This window comes from Pelophylax lessonae, assembly GCF_965119305.1.
Source record: "Pelophylax lessonae genome assembly, chromosome: 1".
Classification (NCBI taxonomy): domain Eukaryota; kingdom Metazoa; phylum Chordata; class Amphibia; order Anura; family Ranidae; genus Pelophylax; species Pelophylax lessonae.
The window spans coordinates 344,824,510-344,850,247 of NC_138768.1; the positions used below are offsets into that span (position 1 = coordinate 344,824,510).

Here is a 25,738-nt window from a genome sequence, read left to right on the forward strand (position 1 = left end):
TTTTATTTTTAAAGCTAAATTTTAGGAATTCAGCCACTTTGTAAAAAGTGAAAGCACACTATGAGTTAAAGTATAAGTAAAGGCAAAATTATTTCTAGTTTTGGATAGAGTGCAGAGGGAATAGAGGGATATTTGTCAGTTTTTATTGCTGCCGGTGCCCCTGTTATGGAGATTTCCTCTGTATTTGTCCTGTTTACTATTGTCATTGAACGTGAAAGTAAAAGAAAATTCCAAATTTTGGGTTTTCTCCAAATACATAATTGAGGGGCAATTTTCCAATGGGGCACTAGTTCTGGTGACATGGGGGTCCCCAAGGAATTCCCTTAATTTGCATGAATTTCCTCCCACTTCTTGTTTGACTATGGGACAGTAAGTGAAGGTAAATCTCTCAATGGTACACAGGGGGTGAAAAAAATATCTGACAGGGGATATAACCCTTCCTTGATCTATCCAAAATGAAAAAAAAAAGGTTTTGCCTATAGTTCTACTTTGAGTCCAAGGAGGTGCATTCTATCTCCTGAACTTATCTCTATTATTTATATTTGAAGAGTTTATGGCTCTGCCAGAGCATACAATCACACTCAGGAATATGAGAGAGGAGAGAGAGGCACACAAAGCAGCTATAACAACAACTCACCCTAGCTCCACCACACTGTGAGAAGATAAAGAGCTAAGTGTCGGTGCTAAGGCTGAACTTCCAAACCAAATGTTATATGAATAAAGCCGGCACACAAAAATACTTCTTTCAAGTAAAATTCTTTATTCCAGCATGGATAGCGGTGACAACATAACAAATGCTGATGCGTTTCGGCTTTACGCCTTCCTCATAGCCATGAGGAAATCGTAAAGCCGAAACGCATCAGAATTGTCATGTTGTCACCGCTATCCATGCTGGAATAAAGAATTTTACTTGGAAGAAGCATTTTCGTGTGCCTGCTTTATTCATATAACACAGAGCAGCTGTGCCTGCCCCTCCCCTTTTCTACCTGTTCAGAGAAACGTTTGTATTTTGTGAATGAGTTCACAACGGCTTTTGTAATTGGGCAGGGGATGGGGAGGGGCAGGCATAGCAGCTGCACCGACTCTAATGTTGAAGATGCATAGATCTGAAGCATCAGATTTGAGTTCCTGGAAATACAGCAATAGCAGCCTTCCGGATGGCAATAAAACTAATAGATGTAAATAATGGAGATAAGCTGAGGAGATGTCATGCACCTCATTGGACTTAACTCATAGGGTGCCTTCACTTTTTACAAAAGAGCTGAATTCCTGGAATTCAGCTTTAACCTTGGTATTTGCCAAATGTGCACATTGTAGGACCTGTGGCCCAGTGTTGGGCCACTAATATATTTTCTTTAACCCTGTAGCCAAATAAGCATATAATTTAATTTGTCCCAGCAGGGCAATTCTCAGTGTAATGTGCCTTCTATTTACTTGTTTCATCTTTCCTTTATTGAAGGAGCTCTTGGGTGCTTCTCTTAAATGTGGCTAAAAGGAAACTATTTCTCCCTGGCTTCCTCCAGGAGCACCCATCAGTCAGGGCAGTTACCGGATTATTTGACTATGTCTACTTAAAGTAAATCTTCCACAATATAGAACACAAGAGCGCTGGAAGACAGGCTTAAGAGGGATAAAACCACCAATGTTTCTGAAAAGGACTCCTCAATAAATATATTGAAAGTCTATGTTTATTTGGAGAAAACTTCAGAATATATAGTTAAATTTAAAAAACATGGGGTGGTAGCCTTGATAGTAACCTTACTGTATCCTCTGTGGTTTCATCTGCATCCCTGTCCAAACCTTTGAATATGGATGGCCACAATTTTTGATAAAAGGGCAAACCAATGGGAGGCTTGGGTCGGGGGGCTTATTGGTGGGTTTATCCCTCTTAAGCTTGTGTTCTATATTGTGGATTTTTGTTATTGACTTGTAATAGGGGATTTTAGAGCAGTTCAAGACACATTAAGCTATGTTAATTTACCATCACTTTTCAGCAGGTGGCAGATTTTTATTTGTGAATTAAAGTAAATCTTAACTTTTTTTTTTTTATTAAAAAAAAAAAAAAATTGGTGAGTAGGTAAAACCTCTGTCAGGTTTATTGCCATCTGTATTTAATTGGGGAGATTTCCCTTCACTTCTTGCTCCACAGATGTACCTGGGATTGAGAGAAATCAACTCTTAGACAGTTGTCACTGGAACAAGTGTTTCAGTTAGAAATTTCCCCTTTATTTTTGTGTTTCTTTCACTTTGAGTCCTAGAAACAGTGGTCACTAGGACAAATAGAGGATGTGACTCTTTCAAATTGGCAAACAGCAATAAAAACTTTACTGGGGTTATAACCCTTTCACACACTATCTAAAGCAAACAAAACATCTTTAATGCTACTCTGCACCATACACTCATCTTCTGTTATGGCTTTTTCATGGATTTTTGCCTCCCTGACCTAACCTGCAGATAGGAGCTCTACATTCAATCCTAAATGGAATACAAAATACATTTTCGGGCACCTGAACTTTTAAAAATAATACTCGTTTGATAGGATTCAATTAATACATATATTTGTAGGGGGGGGGGCAAAAACAATAAAAAGTGCATAGCCGGGGACCCAGAAAACTGTACGCTAATATTTGGACGGGGTAAAAAAAATTCTATAAGGGTTAAAGTGACCCTGTCAGGTCTTTAAAAATCCCCAGTACCAGCTCCCTGTAATAGAACATCTAGTAAGCGTTCTAGCAACCCATGTCTCTTACCCTCCCTCTGTTCCAGCACAGCAGCCTCTATAAATCTCTTCAGCTTTTGAGACTTTTGGGATATTTTAAACAATGCATTTGCGAAGTCAAATATCAAGGAAGGCTGTAGCATCCAGTTTCAGTGATGGCAAATTCCAGACCCAAAGTACTATCCCTTTAATTCGCTATATTTAGATTTCTCACTATATTAGCCCCAAGCCCATGTCGTGAAGCACACACTTATACACTTATGAGACCTCTCTATCCACAGTGGTTCCAGGCCTTGCCCACAGCGGATCCTGCTGAACTCTTGAGGACCAGTAAAAACGGGTTACTATGTCCATGCTCCCCAGGTATTGGCTGTATTAGAGATCTCTCTGAAAGAATACCTGACCAGTCCAGCACTTATGACAGCAGGCCAAACCATTACCCTTCTGCTGTGAGTAGAATCCTGCCAAGCTCAGCTTGGCTTATCCCTGCTGATAGTCTTTACTACACACATCACAGAGGCACCACTGAGTTAAACAGAACCTACTTGCATAGTTTTACAAGTTTGGGTGCCGCAGGAGGGGTGCTGCGGTACTCAAAAGACTGCGCTCTTTATACATCGCTGTGATTCTCCTCTCTATTCCCATCTAAGCTCCAGCTTTCCCCCAAAGTAGGGAAGGCATAACTGCACACTCTATTCCCTACATCCTTCTCCCCTTCTTTGCTCATCATTGCTTCCCTAAATATCCTGATAATACGTCATTTGAATGACAAAGACTAAATCGTTAAAACAGGAGTACTAACTAACAAGGCCTTCACCCTGCTAATGGGATACTATAAATGACTAATTGTGAGTATGCCCAAACACAAACAGACCAAGAACAAGTAAGAGCTGCATGGATGTAGTTCTTCCGGAGCAAGACACAGTTCATTAGGTTTCTAGCTGTCCACTTCACAGACTCTCAGGTGCATAGGTTCAGCACAATGTATACAGTATTTTTACTGTGTTGTACAGATGGGCTTCTGTGAAGGTACAGTTAAGAATTTAAAGTACATTTTTTTCAAATGTAGCGCTACCCTCAAAGGGGCTGCTGGTAAAACCTTGTTCTTACCTAAAAGTACAGAGGCTGCCCACCATCGCAAGTACCAGTCTATTCACACCGGCTCCAATAATGCAGTCTAGGGGACAATATATTGCTTGAAGAAACTTAACAGGAGAGGCGTTAGGGCATGGGATACTCCAGAACGATAAGCACATAGCAATTCAAGGACGATCATCTACTTTAAGTAATTGTGAGTATTGGACAGTTTAAGGCTCCACGGCTGAAGACCATGAGGCAAGTTTCTTTGGCATCTGGTTACCTTGCACCTATGCACAACTACTAGTATACAATGCAATTTCCAGAACACTGCACAGCTACAGGGATCAATTTAGAGTCTTTACTTACAAGTCCCCAGGACAGCTGTCACTTTCCAGCTACCCCTAGATGCGGTCCAGTGAGTGAGACAGTCTTTCTCCTGACCAGATCCCTTTTGGTGAGGTCCTGCATGCAACTTCTAGGAAAATCCATCTAGGCCTTCAGCCCTGACACTGCTGAGACCTCAAGAACAGCTACACAGTTCTTGAGCTGCCTGAGGGTAACAGCTCCTCAGGCTCTGAAACCCTCCTGTGAGAAGAGAACCCAGCTCTCCCATGTCTCAGACTTCTTATCACACTTCCAGCCCCTTTCTGGACACTCCTCTCTAGGAAATGGCTGAAGCATGATAAACATGCAGGCTGGTTATTTGAATCTCCCGCCCTAAGCGCTGGAAACTTCTTCCAGAGGCAGGGTGAAGCAATCAAACCAGCCTGGAAAACTCTGAACAGACCAAGACAAACGATCACTGCCCCTTTGATTACAGAAGGAGCCCAAAAACAAATTTTACCAAGTACCCTACACAAAGATAAATGTAAGAAACTGCTATTTGCATTGAATAACCCGTCCCTCCAGATGGCTGCACGTCATGCCCCTCTAATTGGTTGCATGTCAGACTCCTGTATTTGAATGCATGCCACTTTCCAATTCTTGTTGACAACTTATAAACTAGGTTGCTAGGAATTGCAGATAGCAAACCGCTCATGTGCTTACTACTGTACCCACACATCCTGTATTTCATTATTGGATATTGGGGAAACTCATTGCAGTGATAGACCAAAGGTGAGGTACAGAAGGTGAGAGGATGTCAGAGCTGGCTACAGCAGCAGTTAATTGCTGTGTTGGAGCGATGTTGTTTTCAGGTGATCTGCAACAAATGAAGAGTGACATGTGAGGTATCTGTTATACAGTGTTCATGGCAATTTCTTGTGTTAATCCTTTCTCAGATTAACTTGAACTCATTGCTACTTAGACATTACACTGAGCTATATGCATGTAAATATGGAACTTGTCATTGCTGACCACCTTTTGAAAATGTTAGCTGCAGGCTATCATGCTGATAATATGGCTCAATACTGTTTTAGATACTGAACCCAAATTTACTATGTTGGTGGCTTTTTACTAACTTCACTGAATGGTTGCAAGCATTTTAAGAGACGGCAGCAATGGCAGCCTTCCTCTTGGTCCCTAGGCAGGTGCCAGCTAAGCTAATAGCAAGCAAAGAGAAACTAATGACCAGTAAATAAAAGAGCATTTATTGAAACCTCAGCTGCTCCTTAAGGGACTAGCTAAGCTGTTGCAGTCTATCAGGTTTAAAGTGTCATTAGATTGATTTACTAAAGGCAAATAGACTGTGCACTTTGCAAGTACAGTTGTTCCAGAGCCTAATAAATTAAATGAAACTTTACTTTTTTTTTTTCCTTGCATGTGATTTGGGCAAGGAATACCCAATACCAAATCACATGCAAGGAAAAAAAATTTTTTTTGCTAGCACCTGATGATGGAAAGCAGCATAACTTTCTCTCATTTGCAAAGCTCTGGAGCAACTGCACTTGCAAAGTGCACAGTCTATTTGCCTTTAGTAAATTAACCCCATTGTCTTGCTGATGTTAATTAAACTTTTTCCTTTTTTTTTACCCTTAGAATGTATCTATTGCCTACATTGGGGTTTTTATCGGTGGAGATTACAGTTTCTCCTGGTTAAATTTTTTAGGTTTAAATATTTGGTAAGTACACATTGAAATATTTTTACATTATTATTAGAATTTCTAAGTATTGAATATTGCAGTGTTGGACAATTCTCCGAAAGCCGTTTAGCATATTTTTTTATAGCTGGTGCCCATATTGCCTTTCTGCTGTTGTCAACAGGATTACTTACTGAGTTCCTTAAAAGATAGACATAATTTTAGACAACTTACAGTGCCTGAAATTAATGTGGGGTGCTTTTGGATCTCCCCTGTTTATTATAAATATGCATTATCTTGTCTTTTCCTATAATAGTCTATCAAAGCTCTGATAAGGTTATTGCTAGCTATAAAAATAAACACACTGCTTAAATAAGCAAGGATCTAGTTTTTTATAAAGAAAGTGGAAATGCTAACATAAAACACTACAAGAATGTTACAGAGCATATAGCAGGGGTGATACAATACCATAAGTCCTTCCTTTCAGGTTCTGTATATGGCTGGGCTCCAGGACAAAAAGCCAAAAGGAATAAAACTATCTGGCCACTGCTTTTAAAGTCCACTCAGACACCACCCACACAAACAGCCACTGTCTGCTTGTCAAATGACAATCCATAAGAGATCATCCTTTATAATCAACAGGAAGTATCTCATCTTTCCAGGAAGCATGTTATAAGTTCCACTAGGGGTGCCATTCATCCATGAATCAATGTATTTGACCTGGGTCATCTTTCAGTAACAGCTGGCCTTTGATGTTGGTATAACCTTCCCAGGAGGTCTTATCTGAGGCTCCTCTACTCCCATACCTCACAACAGGAGGCCTATGTGTGAACATCCTAGTATTAGTATATGAATTCCCATTTCTGACTCCTTGTCACGAACACCCTGCTGGGTAAACTTGCTCTGTTGGCATTTCAGGCCAGGTATAATCAGGTTTCAACCATCCAGAAACATCTGATATTAAAACAAGAAGAACATGTTGCCTTCCAACAGTGCCCAAGATGATTTGTATAAAACCACAAATTAAAATTGTGTATAAGAGGTTTAGCGGTTTCTGTTTAGAGGGCTTGCATCTTAAGAGTCGCTCATACTCTTCCCTTAACCTTCCTAGCGGTATTCCCGCGTGTGGCTTGGGGTTAAATTTCAGTGCCAAAAGCGGTAACTCCGAGCCACACTCGGGGTACCGCTAGGAAGATCGCTGGATCCTGGAAGAGAAGGTACTCATCTTGTCTCCGGGATCCAGCGATGTATCCCAGCGGTGTGCGGCGGTGGATCTTCCTCCTGATGCTCTGTGCCCCGTCTTCCGTCTCTCGCAGGGGGGTGGAACCGGCGGCAAATTCAAATAGTAAAGCACACCAAACACACTGATACATTACAAAATAATATAAATTCACATTAGTTTGCCCCCCCAGTGCCCTTTCCTGCAGTTTTACAGTACTTTACATGTGTATATATATATATATATATATATATATATATATATATATATATATATATATATACGTATATATATATATATATATATATATATATATATATATATATGTGGGTTTTTGGTAAAAATGGTAGATTTGTTATATATTGCAGTTTTCTGCCAACAATAACTATTTATTGAATCCTTTAGGGCATTATAATAGTAGTATTATCCATTAAAACTGATCTGTATTGAAATGTAATCTAAAGGAAAAAGGATTGGTTCACACCCGAATCGCACAGGAACGTGATCTGTGTGCCTGTCTGATGCAGTGAGGTGAATCACACTAAAAGTAGTGAATGCGCTATTTTTTAAAACACACTACAATGGATAATGTGATACCATGCAAACAGATGTAGGCAAATGCCTTGTGTTTAGGGTGTTGTTAGGAATACATTGAAATCGGCAGCAAATTGCACACCCAGGGCGTTTTGAACGTGGTGCGGGAAACGCACATGGAATGGTTTCCTGCACCGTTTTCTGGTGTGAACAGGCCCTTAATGCACTTTCAGATACAGTGCACTCATTCTTTTTGCTTCTCTCCATTGACCTAATAGACCCAACCCTCCCTGTCCGCAGATGCATACTTAAGCCAGTCATACATGGATCGAAATTTGGCCAGTTCAACAGGGACTGGCCAAATTTCAATCCACGTATCGGCACTATGGTTGTACAGAAATAGTTTCGCAGATCAACTTTTGTACAACTGCCCTGGAGGATTTTCCACGCTCAATCAGCGCTGCAGGTTATAGCCTGCAACACTGATCACTGTATTTTGATGGCAGGGAAATTCCCCTGCTATCAGAATACAATAGTTAAGCAGGCAGGATTCCCTCATCCACCTTAAGTGGGTGGATGGAGGAAACAAGTCAGTTTTTTTCATTCAAACTGACTCATCTATGGGCTGCTTTACTGAGATCCAACACCCTGCAGCCTCCTGTGTTTGTTGACATCCATCGCCTTTCTTTTTCCCTGCAGTTGCCTTAGTAGGGCCCTATAGTCGTCTATGGGCCTCTACTGAGTAGACACGGCCAGGGAGAGAGGACTTGCAGTGCTGGCTGTCAACAAACACAGGTGGCTGCCGGTGTTGGACCTTGGTTAGTATGCATCTGAGGAGGGAGAGCGTAGGAACTGTTAGCTCAGCAGAGGAGGGTAAAAAGAATAAGTGCACTTTGCTTTAAAGTGCACTCATCCTTTAAAGTGTGACTTTCAGTGGTATATTTAACCGCTTGCCGACCGCCAACAGTAATATTACTGCGGCAGTGCGGCTCCCCTGCGTCCAGTCACATACTACTACGTGACTGGAGTGCATGTGATTTGCGCGCCGCCGGAGCCGCGCTTCCGCTGTGTTTAGACACAGCGGGAGGCAGGCCGCGGGAGGAGAGACGGGGATTGCGGGAAACGGTGAGAAGACCCGCCGTAAACAAAGCAGGCGGATCTTCTGTGAGACAGACAGGGACAGATCAGCAGTTTCAGCTAAGTTGAAACTGCGATCTGTCTGTGCCTGTCATAACCCCCCCCCCCCCCCCCCCCACCACACACAGTTAGTATGCACATAGGCATACATTAACCCCTTTGCTCACCCACAGGGTTAACCCCTTCCCTGGCAATGGCATTATTACAGTACATTACAGTTTTTTGGAACGGAACAGAACCCTATTTTTCCTCAGTTCAAAAAACGGAAAGGAAGGAAAATCGGATGTCAGCGGTGTCATCCGCTGACATCCGCAATGCCCATAGACTTACATTATGTCCGTATATCATCCTCAAACGGACGTATGCGGGCATACGGAGCGGATGACACAAATGTCATCCGCTCCATGAAAAAAAAAAGTCCCGCAGCGGAGCAAAACACCAGAGCGGCCGTGTGAAAGAGGCCTTACAAAAAGTTAAAATCGCTGATTTTTTTTTTTTTTTTTACTTTTACTTTAGCTTACAGATTAATGAACAAATATTAGTATAATATTAACAAAAACTGGCTGTGTTTTTATAATGCTTATTATGACTAAGTCATACTTGTTTAACCATGTCACAACATAGACTAAAAGGTGGCAATCCTAGGACCGGAGAACAGAAAACTGTCATTTCAGCGCCCTGCACTGGCCTGGGGGGCACTATGGCATCTTCACCTGCACTGCCTGTCATATATAATTTTGGGGTTTTAAGTTTGAATATATTTTACTGATTCAAAGCTCCGGCATAAGACCCCAAAAAAAACATAATGAAAAGGGTAATTCGTTAGAACTCTTTACTATAGTGGCAGCAAAAGGATCTCCATTTTTGCAGCTTTGTTAAACCAGGAATAGAGGGGCAGTGATCTCAGTTTGCCTATAGTTCTTGCTGTATGTGAAATCCAGTATAAAAGCACAGCCATTATGATAAACTGAAGCTTCCTAAGCACTGTTAAATCTACAGTACATAGTAGATTTTCATCTATTAGCCAAATATAAAGAAAACAAAGAAGCAGTGATGTCATTTATAATGGAATGTTTTTGAAGGTAAAAGGTTGGGGCTCTTATACATATCCTTACTGAGTAACTGACCTTAAACAAATGTGCAAGTTGGACGTCCTGATAACTGTCTAGTAGCATGGCTGTTCTTAGCCAATGGTTAAATAAGGGCCAACCCCAGCCTAAGCATTCTAGTTTGTTTTGGATAGAACGGGGAGGGTTAGAACCACTGTTTGTGACCATACTAGGGAGATATACCTTCATGATGAGAAGTTTCCTCAACAGAGACAGAGAAAAAACATGCCTTTATTAGGCGAAGGATAGGAGCTTTTGACAATGGTTTTACTTTTATCCATGCCTTCCTGTCCCAGTGCAAACTGCATGTCCTATTCCTGGTAAGGGTGTTGCAGGGACAGAATTTGAAAAAACCTCCTCAGTGGGGTCATATATAGAAGATAAATCCTTGAGAAATGTATATTGCAATGTTTTTATTACATTTTTTTTTTTTTTTTTACAAAAAAGAATACAATTAGAAGGATAGCCCCTCAAAAAAGGATTAGTTAAAGTGGTTGTAAACCCTTACAAATACCCAGTGAAGAGACTATCCTCAGGTGATGCACAGAGATGAAACCAATCGTCATACATAAGCTGTATGGGTCTATCTGGAGTCTTCTCTTCTCTACATCTGTTCAAGTACTGAATGTCTAAGCTCGTTTTAGAGTTCAGAAAAAAGGGGGCAGAGAGCTGATGTTACACTCTGCAGGGCTCAGTGAGGAGAGGTCTGACAGCTGATTGGAGGGAAGAGACACCCTCCCCCCCTTCTACACAGCTCTCAGGAACAGAATTGAGGTTGTCAATCTGCTGGAAGTCCCTCCCCTGTCACCATTTTTCTCTTGGTGTTAAGAAAACTTGTCAGAAGTGATTCATGCTGATAGCAGAGGGACAAAGCAGCAGACAGAAATGACACTTAGTGCTCTTTATTGAGACACATACACACTATAGATGTATATAATTTGTTTATATTTCATGTCTGACTTTTACAACCAATTTAAAAAATCAGTACTAATAGAAATCCAGATGTCAACATAGAAGTAGTATATAATATTATTATGTACGAAAAAAGACATTATGGATATCCGCAATAAGGATACCGCAACCTGGAGAAATCTAAATTCTTCTCCTCTCTACCCCAAACAAACAAAATGTTAGAGAGGTTTAATAGTGAAGCAATACAACCCAGAGCATCAACTCTTAACAATTATCTACAGTACAGGTGTCAAACACAAGGCCCTCTGGCCGAATGTGGCCCCCCATGCCATTTCATGTGGCACTCACACCTCTCCTGCAGCTGCGGCACCCTCCTTGTCTCTGCCCCCACCTTGTCTCTGTAGTCGGCAGCAGAGAGGACAGAACTCCTTTGCCAGATCCTGCACTCCTCTGTGCAGCTGCAGAAAGGCTCGTCTTTGCCCATCCCCCCTTCTCAGCAGTCCGCAGCAGAGAGGAGGGCAGAACTCCTCCTACAGATCCTGCACCTCTCTGTGCAGACACACCACCACCTTGTTTTTGCCTCCCCCTGGTCTCAGCATTCAGCAGACTCTGTAAGCTGACTCCAGCCCTCCTCTGGTTCTCCTCCAGACCCTGCACTTCTTCCCAGATCCACCTGCATCTTCTTCCTGGCAGCAGCACATGGTAAGGGGATGCATTGTGATGTAAGGAAGGGTGGGTGACTCTTGACTTCTGATGGTGGGGGGGTTCTTGACATCACATGTAAGGGGGCGTGGGGTGCTCTGGACATCTAATCCTACAGCTATAACCGGCCCCCTTGAGGTCAACCATAATGCTGATGCGGCCCCGCAATGAAATCGAGTTTGACACTCCAGTTACAGCTTCTACATTTCTCCTTTAACAGTATCAAAATGAATGGTCTATATAGTAATACTGTATTCTGTATTTTCTCCTTTCCTGGAATCTGTGGAAATGTTAACGGAATGTTTTTGACTCACAAACCAGTGGTAGTTTGGTGTCTGCATTCCTAGATTGGAAAAACAAAAAAGATTAGATTTGAAGAATCTATTTTGAACATGTTTTATCCTTTTATGGCATTAACATTTATCAATATGTGTACAACCTATGTTAAAACAATTTTACCACTGGACATTTCACAAAACTTGGCAGCAGAGTGATAACATTTTCGTAGCCCATTGCTGGGTGCTGATATACATCTTATAAACTGCTACTCAGTAGTTTATATTGTCTGCCCTGTTTGTTTAATTATAAAGAAATGTATTTATCACAAAATGGTATGTACCTTTATTAAAACTGAAATAACTGAAATTTCTGTTAAGTGTTAAGATGGTATGTAATATAAGCAATAGAATGTGCATTCATTAACCTGGAACAGTGATTGGCCCAGTAGCAGAACTCTAGAATGTTAAATGGATGCAAGCATCTGAGGTTTACTTTGACTTCTTCAGGCCCAGTGCTGCCCTGATGATGTAGTGCAGCCTTTCTTAATCTTTTTGTCCCAGAGGAACCCTTGAAATAATATTTGGGTCTCTGTGAACCCCAGCTAAACCAATTTATTGGAGGTCAGTAGATAAAATGCCTCTTACATTGGTGGTCAGTGGAAAAATGCCACCCTTTTAGTCAAAAAATGATTGGTGTCATTCATTTGGCTCTGCCAAATGGATTTGGCCCCGAAACTATGAAGGCACCGTTAGATGGGAGGTCAATCAGCCCAAGCACAAGGAATCCCTTGCAACCTCTGGAGGAACCATAGGGTTTAAAAGAACTCTGGTCGAGAACGGTTGATGTAGTGTGTAAGCGATGGTGTGAATGTTAGAATTCCTCAGAACCTTGTCATATTGTTTCTTTGTCTTAGAGTTACTAGAGCTCCCTTACTGGCATTTTGGGAATAATACATACCGTCAGAGTTGTATAAAGTACTCAAAACCCATACTTGAGTAAAAGTACAAGTGCTCGATCAAAAAGTGACTTGAGTAGAAGTGGAAGTGCTCGATGAAAAAGTGACTTGAGTAGAAGTACTAAAGTATTCAACATTTTTGTACTTAAGTATTGCAAGTAGTTTTTTTTTTAAATTTTGCTACTCAAGTACTGAAAGTAAAAGTACCAGTAGTTTTGAAAAAAAATTGCTACTCAAGTACTGAAAGTAAAAGTACAAGTACTGTGTTATGTAGTTATTAAAGAAAGAAGTCAAAAGTTTGAACATCATATTGTTTTTTATTATTTCAAATGCAGCTTTTATTTATACATACAGTAGCAATTATTTTCGTATGCGCTGATAATACACATGTTTTGAGCTTCATGAAACCTGCCATCTACTGTTCTGGCAGTGGTAATTTTTATAATTGTAACGAGTAACTATGCAGCACAACAAAAAAAATATCGGAGTAGAAGTATTGAAATCATCGAAAAAATGTAGTGAAGTAAAAGTGGAAGTAGGAGAAAAAAATTATACTCAAGGAAAGTACAGATACCGCCTTTCTGTACTTAAGTACAGTAGTGAAGTAGTTCTACTTAGTTACTATACATCTCTGCATACCGTAGAGCTATTGACTTTTAAAGAAATGCGCTGTAGCACTTAATTGTAAGTGCATCTGTACTTACAATTGTTCCTTATTCTCCCTGGAAGATCTCACATCTGTTGATTTTCCCAGTGATTTTAACTTCATGCATCTTCCTGTGATGAGGTGACAACACTGCTGCACTGCTCCTGAATGCAGAGCACAGTTGCCACTCTCATGTAGGCTCTGCCTGCTTGCACTGCAGTGGTATGAAAAAAAAAATGCAAATTCAGGGGCTGTGGCTATTAGCATTTGCACTGTTAACCACTTAAGCCCTGGAAGATTTTACCCCCTTCCTGACCTATTTTGCGATTCGGCACTGCGTGACTTTAACGGACAACTGCATGGTCATGCGACGCTGCACCTAAACGAAAATTGACGTCCTTTTTTTCCCACAAACAGAGCTTTCTTTTGGTGGTATTTGATCACCTTTGCAATTTTTACTTTTGCGCTATAAACAAAAAAAAGAGCGTAAATTTTGAAAAAATAACAATATTTTTCAAATTTTTTATATGAAATTCCCCCCAAAAAAATGTAAAAATCAAAATTTTTTTAACATTTTAGGCCAATTTGTTTTCTGCTACATATTTTTGGTAAAAAAAATCGCAATAAGCGTATTTTGATTGGTTTGCGCAAAAGTTATTGCGTTTACTAACTAAGGGAAAGATTTTTGTCATTTTTATTGTTTTTTTTTTTAACGAGTAATGGCAGCGATCTGCGTTTTTATTTGCGGGACAGATCGGTCCCTTGACTGACATTTTTTACACTTTTGGGGGGTACCAGTGACATTACTACAGTAATCAGTGCTATACATATGCTCTGTTACTGTAAAAATGACACTGTCAGGGAAGGGGTTAACCCTAGGGGCGTGATTCTTACTGTAAATGGGTGTGGCTAGTGATGTAACCACAGAGACATACGATCCTACATAGCAGGATCGTATGATCTCTGCAGTTAGATCAGGGAGAATGACAGGCGGCTTTGTTTACATCAGCCGTCTGCCTTTCTCCCTCTCCACCGGGAGATCGCGAGTGACCGGCGGACATCGAGTCCACCAGTCACACGCGCGGACATGTTAGGAAACGAGCGGGGGCGGGAGCGCGCTCGCCCTCTAGAGGCTCACAGGCTAGCGACATAGTACTACGTCACTTTGCCTGTGCGGGGCTAACTGCCGCAGTAAATATACTGTGGGCGGTCGGCAAGTGGTTAACTCATAAACCTGTAGCTTGTCAGTCAGCAACTTGTTACACCCGGCACTGCCCACTGCTTTCTGGATTGGCAGCATTGCCTCTGCTGCTGATCCCCTCGCACTGTGAGTTGCAGTATTTTTGGATGTGATGGCTGCATTAATTTTCCTTTTATCTTTTCTTTCCTTTATTTATACAACCAGTAAGTCTGTTGTTTTTTCAAAAGAACAAACACTCTTGCAGAGTTAGCAGTTAGAGGGACAAAACTGTTGCTGTAGCTGCTTAAAATGTGTTAACTGGAGTTAGTCTTCAATTTGTTAGTGTATCTAAGTCTGCTACTCCATCTAACACCACCCTCCCTCTAGTTTAGCAATGCTGCTGTCTAAAGGTGCCCCTGTGCTCCTTCATTCAGAGTGTAGACAATCTAACACAGGGGTTGTGTTACTGGCAGGAGCACCAGGTGTTAAAGGGAAAAAGACATAACATAAAACTAATGCAGCCACCACATGTAATGATTGGTAAGCTATAATACGTTACTTTTTATTTTTTTTTTGTATTAAAATAACGAACATGGCCATACTTACCTGCTCTGTGTAATGCTTTTGCACAGAACAGCTCCGATCCTCTTCTTCTTGGGTCCCCCCGCCAGCTCTCCAGGCCCCTTCTCTGTCAAGAGACAGTGGCGGGAGCCACTGCTTTTGTGCACTTTGCTGGTTTGGAATGGGCTCAGGTAGGAAAAATAGAGGGTCTGGGTGGTGGGGGTAGCTGCAGCACAAAAGGTTTTTCGATCCTCCGATCCCCGCTTACCTTGCAGAGATGGAGCTGTCAGAGCCCCGCTCTCCTCTATGGGAGATCGGATGAGAACGGTCCGCCTGTCCGTTTTCCTCTGATCTTATCCGATCCAATTCTCCAGATGGATGGAAAATAGGGTTTCCATCCGTCCAGATTTCACAGACAGGATCGGATCGGATAGCAGCAGGTGTCAGCGGAGATGTCTCCGCTGACATCTGCTGCCCCATAGGGCTCCATGGAGCATCCAATCAGGTCCGCCTGAAAAACTGACAGGCAGACCAGATCAGAAAGCCCGTTTGAAAGGGGCCTAAGGCTTTAGAACCACTTTATTACTGCTTTAAAAAACAGCTGAATGCCAAAAGTTGTTGCCATTATAACTTATGAACAATGACTTAACCTTGCTTATCAACATGTATAAAAAACCATTATGCAAATGGAATAAATTATTTTTATTCGTTTTTTCCTTACCATAAAAACTCACTTGGGATTACTAAGGCTGGGTTTACACTGATGCGAATTGGATGCGGGTTTCCCTGCATCCAATTTGCATGACGGTAGACTGCGACCGGCTCTAAATGGGGCCCGTTCACACATTTCCAGGGCGGCCTCATAGCGCATTGCACAGGGGTTCTGTGTGTCTTTGGCTCGGTTTCAGGTCCGAATTTAAGCAAAAATTCCAGCCTGATTCATCCCTAAAACGGGGAACAGGGACACATGGGAGTGTGAGCTGTGTGCGCATAGTATGAACCCAGCCTAAGATGAAACTTCTGTTTGAAGGACTACTTTAGACTATGTATAATTCACAAATGTCTAATGCTAGCACCCCATAATTATTTAATCTCTTTATAGTGTAACATCTGTGCTCAGGCAACAGGGTTTAACCTCCCTTTTCTCTATTATGGGCCCCTTTGCACTCTCAGGGAGCATTCTTCCTGATCTCCTCTGAGATCACAATTTTTTAGAGGGACAGCTTTCTCTTCAGAAGATGGACTAACTTACTTACCCTTAACTTTCAGTGTTAGTTGGCTTCTGGTACCCATTTGCTGTAGATTTTTAGACTCTCAAGCATGTTCCCTTTTTGTCACTTTATCCTGAACTCGCAAATGCACAGGTTCTCCTATGGCAGTGATGGCGAACCTTGGCACCCCAGATGTTCTGGAACCACATTCCCCATGATGCTCAACTACACTGCAGAGTGCATGAGCATCATGGGAAATGTAGTTCCAAAACATCTGGGGTGCCAAGATTCGTCATTACTGTCCTATGGCAATATTACCTCCGCTAATGGTTCTGGGGGCATTTACTTTGTGTCCCCAGATGGATCTAATGCTTGCATAGTTACATAGTTACATAGTTAGAGAGGTTGAAAAAAGACATCAGTCCATCCAGTTCAACCTATGATGTGTGTGTGTGTTTGCTTTTAACCGTACATTGTATACCCCTGTATGTTGTGGTCTTTAAGGTGTCCATCTAATAGTTTTTTGAAACTATCAATGCTCCCTGCTGATACGACTGCTTGTGGTAGAGAATTCCACATCCTTACCGCTCTTACAGTGAAGAACCCCTTACGCACTTTAAGGTTAAACTGCCTTTCCTCAAGTTTTAGTGAGTGGCCACGTGTCTTATTGTATCTCCTTACTCTGAATAGTTTGTTCCTTATGCTCGGGTCGCCAGTACAGTATTTGTACATTGATATCATATCCCCCCTCAATCGTCTCTTCTCCAGAGAGAATAGGTTCAGTGCTTGTAGTCTTTCCTCATAGCTGATGTCCTCCATTCCCCTAATTATTTTTGTTTCCCTTCTCTGGACTTTCTCCAGTTCCAGCACATCCTTCCTGAGGACCGGTGCCCAGAACTGGATAGCATACTCCAGATGTGGCCGGACCAGAGTCTTGTAGAGTGGGAGAATAATCTCTTTATTTCTGGAGTGAATCCCCTTTTTTATACAACCCAGTATTCTGTTGGCTTTGCTTGCGGTGGCTTGGCATTGCATGCCACTGCCAAGCCTGTTGTCTACCAGTACCCCCAAGTCCTTTTCCATCCTAGACTCACCCAGAGGTTCCCCCCCTAGTGAGTAGCTTGCTTTCTGGTTTCTGGCCCCCAAGTGCATTACTTTACATTTTTCAACATTAAATCTCATCTGCCATGTAGTTGCCCACCCCGTTATTTTGTTCAGGTCCGCTTGCAAGGTTTCCACATCCTGCATAGAAGATATTGGCAAGCCTAATTAAGTATCATCTGCAAATACTGAGATTGTACTAGATATCCCCTCCTCTAGATCATTTATGAATAAATTAAACAGGATTGGTCCCAGGACAGAACCCTGGGGGACCCCACTTTCCACACCCGCCCAATCCGAGTACTCCCCATTAATCACCACCCTCTGTACTCTCCCCTGGAGCCAGTTCTCTATCCAGGTACTCACCTTATGGTCCATACCTACCTTCCTTAGTTTGTACAGTAAGGGTTTGTGGGGAACAGTGTCAAAGGCCTTTGCAAAGTCCAGATACACCACATCCACAGGCTTACCTTTATCTAGGTGGCAGCTCACTTCATCGTAGAAGGTTAATAGATTGGTTTGGCACGAACGATTTTTCATGAATCCATGCTGATTACTACTTATAATACCGTTTTCATTACTAAAGTCTTGTATGTGGTCCCTTATCATCCCCTCCAAAATTTTGCAGACTACTGATGTTAGGCTGACCGGCCTATAGTTACCCGGGATATATCTCGGCCCCTTTTTTTTTTTTTTTTTTTTTCAAATATAATTTTATTAAATCATTTCCTGTTTTATATAACATACAATAACCGAAAAGACAGAAAAATAAGACAAGTTCCCAAAACATAGACACAATGGCAACAGTACATCCTCACAAGTAACTCTCAACTATATCTCAAGATGGTATTTCAGACCTACATATATTAGCCCAACTGACACCTGATCCTGATGCTGTTGCCCAGTCTATTAAACCCCCCCCCCCCCCCCCCCCCAAAAAGAAGAAAAAAAAAAAATTACTTAAAGAACAGAATTACCAAACAAACATTTCCTCCTCCCAGTCCCCCCAATCCCCCCCTCCCGAAGATGAGTGACGCAAACCCCCCCCTACCTCCAGTCCTCTATCGGCCCCTCTCAGCTAGCAAAAAGTCGTTTGCCTTCCTCTGATGACATAAACAAGATCCATTTATCCCAGATACTATTATATTTTTCCTGCTTATGTTGTGAGGACAAGATCAAGTCTTCCATTCTACTAATATTTTCTACCTTCCGCACCCAGTCTGAGATTGACGGCGCTCGTGTTTTTTTCCACAGTAAAGGGATACATGCCTTTGCAGCATCTAATAGATTATTGATCTCTCATATTTTCCAATTGGAATTTCAGAAAGATGGAATAGGAAAAAGGCTGGGTCCTCCTCAATCTTATAGTCTGTAAAAGTTTGGGTCAAGTTCCTTACCCCCGACTAAAAGGGCCTTATCACTTCGCATGACCAAAAGATATGTAAAATTGTGCCCTTCTCCTTCTTACACCTCCAACATTTATCTGTCTCTTGTGGGTACCATTTGTGTACTTTATCCGGTGTGTTGTACCACCTGGTAAGTATCTTGAAATTTGTTTCTTGGGATTTAACACATCTTGCAGGTTTAAAAGTAAATCTAAGAATCCTTTCTATTTGTTCCTGAGTGAACTCTCGGTTTAGCTCATTTCTCCATTTCTCTACCCATGGCCAGTTCATCAATTCTTTTGGTGTGGTTAATAATTTATATGAGGTTGATAGAGTACGCGAAATACTCCCTCGTCCTTCACATAATCTCTCAAACTCTGTCAGTGGTCTATCAAATCGCTCTGGATTCGGTATTGATAATAGAAAATGATGTAACTGATTAGCCTGCCAAAAGGGTAGGCCAAATGGTCCCCCTTCCTCTTTTAATTTTGCAATCGAAGGCCACTTTTTCTCTATCAAAAAAGCTGATACTTGTTCCTGCCCTTTTTCTTTCAATTTTATATACTCTTTCCCCTCCATACCCGGAATGAATTTGGGATTTCCCATTATTGGGAATAAGGGTGAATCCAAAGTTGTTAATTTTTGTTGAATACCCTGATAGTGACTTATACGCAACGTATTACCTATTATTGGGTGGGATTTCAGATTTCCAGGTAGGCTTGGGTAACACCAGAGTGCCCTCTTTAAATCCACCGTAGTTTGCGCCTGTTCAATTTGCGTCCAAAGTTTTGTACTGGACTGGTGCCACCAATCCAGTACTCTACTTAGATGTATACCGTGGTAAAACTTTCGTACGTCTGGCAGTGCCAGACCCCCGTACTGTTTTGACACCACCAAGGTACTACGGGCTAAACGAGGCTTTTTCCCTGCCCATATATATTTAATAAATAATGCGTGTACACTCTTAAAAAAGTTATTTGGTATTTTTACCGGTAATGCTTGCATAATGTATCGATATTCAGGGAGGATATTCATTTTCAATAAGTTACATCTCCCAAACCAGGATTGCAGCCCTCCTTGCCACTGTCCTAACATCTTCCTCGTCTCTGCTAGTAATGGCGGGAAATTCAATTCAAAGACCTTAGATAGATTTGTAGGCACATACGTCCCCAGATATCTCACTGCCGAATCCTTCCATTTAAATTTAAAACTAACTTTTAATATAGACAGTTTCAACTTTGGGATACCCACCCCCATTGCCTCCGATTTCCCATAATTTATTTTGAAATTGGAAAATATTCCATACTGCTCAATTTCCTTCAGTAAATTCGGCAGCGAGATCTCCGGGTTTGTTATCGTATACAGAAGGTCGTCTGCGTATGCGGCGATTTTATATTGTGTTTGTTTCAGCTTTATCCCCCCTATGTCCGGATTTGCTCTAATTCTGCACAATAGTGGTTCCAGCGATAAAGCGAACAGGAGGGGGGACAGCGGGCAGCCCTGCCTTGTGCCATTTTTTATTACAAAGGGGTCTGAAAGAATTCCGTTTGCTTTTACTCTTGCTGTAGGATTTGAGTAGACTTTAGCTATTTTCTGTAACATTAAATCTCCTACTCCTATGTGTTTTAGGACTGAGAACATATAAGACCATTTCACATGGTCAAATGCGTTCTCCGCATCTGTGCTCAATATGATGCAGGGGGTCCCAGACGAGCTGGCCACCTGCATCAGATTGAGCACCCTGGTTGTATTGTCCCTTGCCTCCCTGTCTGCCATGAACCCTACCTGGTCTAGATGTACTATGTTTGGCATGCATTTTGTTAATCTTGTTGCAAGTATCTTAGTATATATTTTTAGATCCACATTTAGGAGGGATATCGGTCTATAGCTACCACACTGCGATGGATCTTTCCCTTCCTTTAAGATCAATGAGATATGTGCTGTCAGGGTATCTCTGGCCCAGATCTCATTTGCATCGACCCCATTGTATAATCTTCCCAGATATGGACCTAATATGTGAAATAACGTATGGTAATATTGGTTTGATAACCCATCCGGACCAGGCGCTTTCCCCTGTCTCATTGATCTCAAAGCTTGTTGGATTTCTTCCTTCGAGATATCTGTCTCCATAGCTAAACATGCCTCCTGAGATAATACTGGGAGACCCGATTGTGACAGGTAGTTTTCTATCTCTTGCTCGGTATTCTCTTCTTCCGTCAGATTGTATAGGGCCGAGAAGAAAGATTCAAATTCCCCTGCTATCTGTCCCGGGAGTGCTTTCCTTTCCCCCCCTGGCGCCACTATATAAGGTATATATGACCTCCCCTTCTGGTCCCGCACTGTCTTTGCTAGTATTTTCCCGCATTTATTTGCCGATTCATATGAGAATCTTTGTGATACTTGTAGTGCTGCTTTTGCCTTATATTGGAGTAGATCTGTTATCTGTTTTCTAACTAGTATTAATTCTGCTAGTAAAGGTGTTGATGTTTTCTGCTTATGATTCTTCTCTAAACTCTTTAATTTCTCTAGTAGTGCCGTTAGATTACTATTTCTTTCTCTTTTAATTCTAGCCCCATGCTTTATTAATACCCCTCTTACTACCGATTTGTGTGCTTCCCAGAGAGTTCCTATCGTACATTCAGCTTGGTCATTAATCTCGAAATAACTTTGTAGTTCCTTTACTACGTCCGTTAAAACCTCCTGATTTTGTAAAAGGCTTTCGTTTAGTCTCCAGAAACGTTGTTTATGTGAGTTAATAGAGGTCAAGCTATAGATCATTGAGATTGGGGCATGGTCTGACCAACTGATGTTATCTATCCCTATATTCTTAACTGCTTGGAGTTGGGCGTGGGGGATTAGGAAGAAGTCAATCCTAGAGTAGCTTTTATGAGGGTTTGAGTAGAATGAAAATTCTTTCTCAGAGGGGTGTTGAAGTCGCCAGATGTCTATTAGCTGTTCTCTATGTAAGATTTTTACCACTCTTCTTCCTATCCCCTGTGGAATTGCTGATAACCCATTAGAGGTATCCACTACTGGTGTCAGGGGGATATTAAAGTCTCCCCCCAAAAGTAGTTGGCCTTCCGCAAATTCCCTCAGCTCCAATAGTGTTCTAGAAATAAGCTTATCCTGCTGGGTGTTTGGTACATATAATGTTGCCAGTGTAACTTGTATATCTCCTATTTTACCCTTTAAAAATAAGAATCTACCATTTATATCAATTTTACTTTCTTGATATGTCCATGGAATATTATTAGCGATTAGTATCGATACACCCCGAGATTTACTTTGCATATTGGTTGAATGATATACATACGGGAAGGCTCCACTATTGAGATATGGTAATTTATTAGTCTTAAAGTGCGTTTCTTGAATGAAGGCTATACTTGTTTTGAGACGTTTTAATTCCATCAATAGAATTCGTCTCTTTTCTGGGATGTTTAATCCCTTCACATTAAGGGAGATGAGTTTTACGTCGTCCATCTCCGGGAGGGAGGGAGGAGAGGAGGAGAGCAAGGAAAGCACACAAAAGAAAGAGAAAAAAAAACCACACAAATACCCAAATGTATTCCTCTTCCCCTAACTAATCCCCCTGAGTCAACAGCAAGGTCCAAGCTACGTCCCCGCTGGTCCCTCAGTGGGAAGAATATCTATACTTTTTTACACACGGCATTTTAATGCCATTTGTGTGTTTACCTAAATGGGGAAGTGAGCGGAAGAGGCCAGTAAGTAAATCCCCCCGCCGCTTCTCCCCCCCGCCCTTAAATTTCCTTTTCCGCCCCTTTTATCTATCATACCCCCGTTATGCTCCCAGGATCTTAATTGCTCATACTAATCCACTTTTCCTCGAGTTTCTCTCCTCCTCTTCCTTTCCGCTCGCCCCGAAAGGAAAGGAAAAAAAAAAAAAAAACCCTATCCCTCCTGTCCACTCCTCTAGTGTATTCAAATACATCCACAATAAAACTCAAATTTACACTGTTAAATTTATACTTTTACAATACTCCATACCCCCTCTCTCCCGTTCCCCCTGAAAAAGAGGGAGGAGCGGGATATTGACTCTTTAGTTTCAATGGTCCCCCCCAAGAAAAAAAAAAGGGGAAGGGAACCCATATCCCTCCTATCCATTCTTCTAGTATATTCAAATACATCAACCATAAAACTCAAATTTGCATTGTTAAATTTATACTTTTATACAACAATACCCCAACAATCGCTCCCATCTCTATATGGTGTTCACCCCCTCTCTCCCATTCCCCTTAAAAAAAAAAGGGATGAGCGGGCTACTGGCTCTTTAGTTTCAATGGTCCCCACATAAAAAAAAAAAAAAAAAAAACCTCGCCCGTGAGTATATAGGTCAACAACACCATCCTTGCTTATTATTGTAAGTGCCAGAGCAAAGGAAAGAGAGAAAAGAAAAAAAAAAAAAAACCCCCAGAACCCATGTCTCTATGAAGAGAAGGGGGAAGAAAAAAAAAAAGAAAAAATCCCCTTCATTTACATGTCGTGAATAAAAAAAAAAAAAAAAAAAACCCCTGTGTCCTATACACAATTTATTGTGAAAAAAAACCCCCCGTGATTCAGGGGGAAAAAAAAAAAAAAAAAAACAAGAGGATCCCCTTCATTACGTACTATGGACCCCAAAAAGAACCCCTTTTACTAGTGTTGTTGTGTGTGAAGAAGAAAAAAAAAAGAAAAAATACCCTCTACTCTATTACCACCCCTTATTCCTTAACTCTCCCCATAACCTCTCTACTCCCACCCAACATGTGCAGGTATAATCACTTCCACCAGCTACAATACATCATATGTCCACCTCTGAAAAAAAAAAAGAAAAAAAACAAACCAAAAAAAAAAAAATTATAATAAATTACAAAAAAATAAAAAGTTTTTCCTTTCTTTGTCCGTGCGTCACAAGGACAGAGGAGAAAAAAAAAAAAAAAAAAGGGGGGAATCTTTTAGTCCCCCTCCTCTCCTCGCTTCCACTTCTCATTTATTCTCCTCATTTTCTTCCTAAAGACTGGGTTTCTGTATGTCGATGATCCCCTCCTCTGTTATTCACCCCGAGGGGTCCCATCCAATTAGGGATGTCTATGGGTTCCGTGCCCAAAAATGTAAACAGTGCATATTTCTCCTGTATTCTCCGCAGGGTAAAATAATGTCCACTCCTACAAAATGTTATGGAGAAGGGAAATCCCCATCTATATGTACAACCTTGCCTCCTGGCAAGGTCTAATAGTGGCCTTAACAAAGCACGTCGTTGTAAAGTCGCTTTAGCGATATCCGAAAAAATTTTTATGGGTGTCCCTTCATAATTCAGCTCTTTCATGCCCCAGGCCAGTCTCAGAATGGATTCTTTGTGTACATAACTATAAATCTTACATATCACATCCCTCGGGTTGTTTCCCGATCTTCTAGGGCCGGACACCCTATGTATTCTCTCTACCTCCAACTGTGCAGGGAATTTATCCCCCATAATTTTTTTAAACACCTGCTTAGACACATCTATGAGTTGCTCCTGGTTTACCGTCTCAGGTAAACCCCGAATCCTCAAATTATTTCGGCGACTACGATTTTCAAGGTCTTCAAGTTGTATATAAATAGCTCCTTCACTTTCTTCCTGTAAATCTCTTGTGCGTTCCAGTGCCGTTACCCGGTCTTTAATTAAAGCTATTGTTGTTTCATCCTCTGATACCCGGTTAGCCAACACCTGTATCTCCTTTCTCACCAACTGCATCTCTCTGCGGTGCGTTTCCTCCACTCGCTCAATAATTTGTTCCATATCCAATTTAGTAGGTAATGCACTCAGGATGGCTTTTAACTCAGCTGTCTGGGTTGCAATTTGGGGATTTACTAGGGGGCTCAGGTCTCCTCTTTGTCTCTCTTCCTGCCCCACCAGACTAGATTCTCCTGAAGGTGAGGTGACCCGAGAGTCAGTCATATCACTAGTCTCTAGGTCAGTCTGTATTTCCTCCCTCCTCTCTGCCATCTCACCTTCCCTGGTTGTTTTTTTTTTATAAGAATCGCCTTATCTCTCCCTCTGCTTTATTATTTACCGGCTCTTTTCCCAAGCTTTTTCTTCCCTTGCGCCTTTTCGATAATGTCATATTATCTATGAAACGCTGATGGGTTTTCCTTAAATGCAATCTAAACCGCACATTTAGCAGGCTCCTCTTCCTTACTTTGCTGTCGGGTAAGGTCTTAACTGCTAGTAAACCTCCAGCAGGTTTTATTTATAGGAAAAGTATCTGCTCACCTCTTCCAGGGTTTACCTCCTCGGTGCTCCCACCATGCAACGTCTCGGCGTTATCTTCCCTGGAGGTTAGCCCACTTTGCTCCGTCTTTACAATTGTTTTCCGTGTGTCTCTATCGAGGTTCCACAGAGCGATAGACGAGCGATCTCCTTAGCGATCCGTCACTGACCCCGTCGGTTCTGCTGCATGCGGTGCTCTCTCTCTCAAGAGCAGTAGATGCGCAATCTCCTTGGCGGTCCGTCACTGACCCCGCCGGTCCTGCTGCATGCGGTGCTCTCTCTCTCCAGACAAGTGGTTGAGGGCTGTCCCGACCGTGTCACCGTCAAACCCCGTGCTCCACGTGTAGGGCGTCTCTAAGCTACTCAACGCTGATGCTCATTCGGGCGGGGGAGAGAGCGCGAAGCTAGGGAGTTCACGGAGCTCTCACTCCCATGACCGCTTCCGACCACGCCCCCCAATTATTTGCTTTTTTCCCTCTCGGGCCCTTTTTAAATATTGGTACCACGTTGGCTTTTTTCCAATCAGCTGGCACCATACCCGTCTGTAAACTATCCTTAAAGATCAAGAATAATGGTCTGGCAATCACCTGGCTGAGCTCATTAAGAACCCTCGGGTGCAAGCCATCCGGTCCCGGGGATTTATTTATGTTAAGTTTCTCTAGTTTAGCTCTAAGTCTATCCTCTGTTAGCCATGACGGCACTTCCTGAGGTGTATTATTTAGTTCGGCCTTACAAGCAAGGTT

At 41.8% G+C, this 25,738-nt stretch overlaps 1 protein-coding gene across 1 annotated transcript in view; it reads left to right on the forward strand.

The window, feature by feature from the left end:
- The window catches only part of SLC35D2 (solute carrier family 35 member D2), a 171,661-nt gene that overhangs the window by 82,996 nt on the left and 62,927 nt on the right, over positions 1 to 25,738 (forward strand). Inside the window, exon 11 of the mRNA XM_082259648.1 lies at positions 5,777 to 5,859. Within this exon, the coding sequence (XP_082115774.1) occupies positions 5,777 to 5,859 (83 nt within the window). The remainder of the gene's footprint in view (positions 1 to 5,776; positions 5,860 to 25,738) is intronic.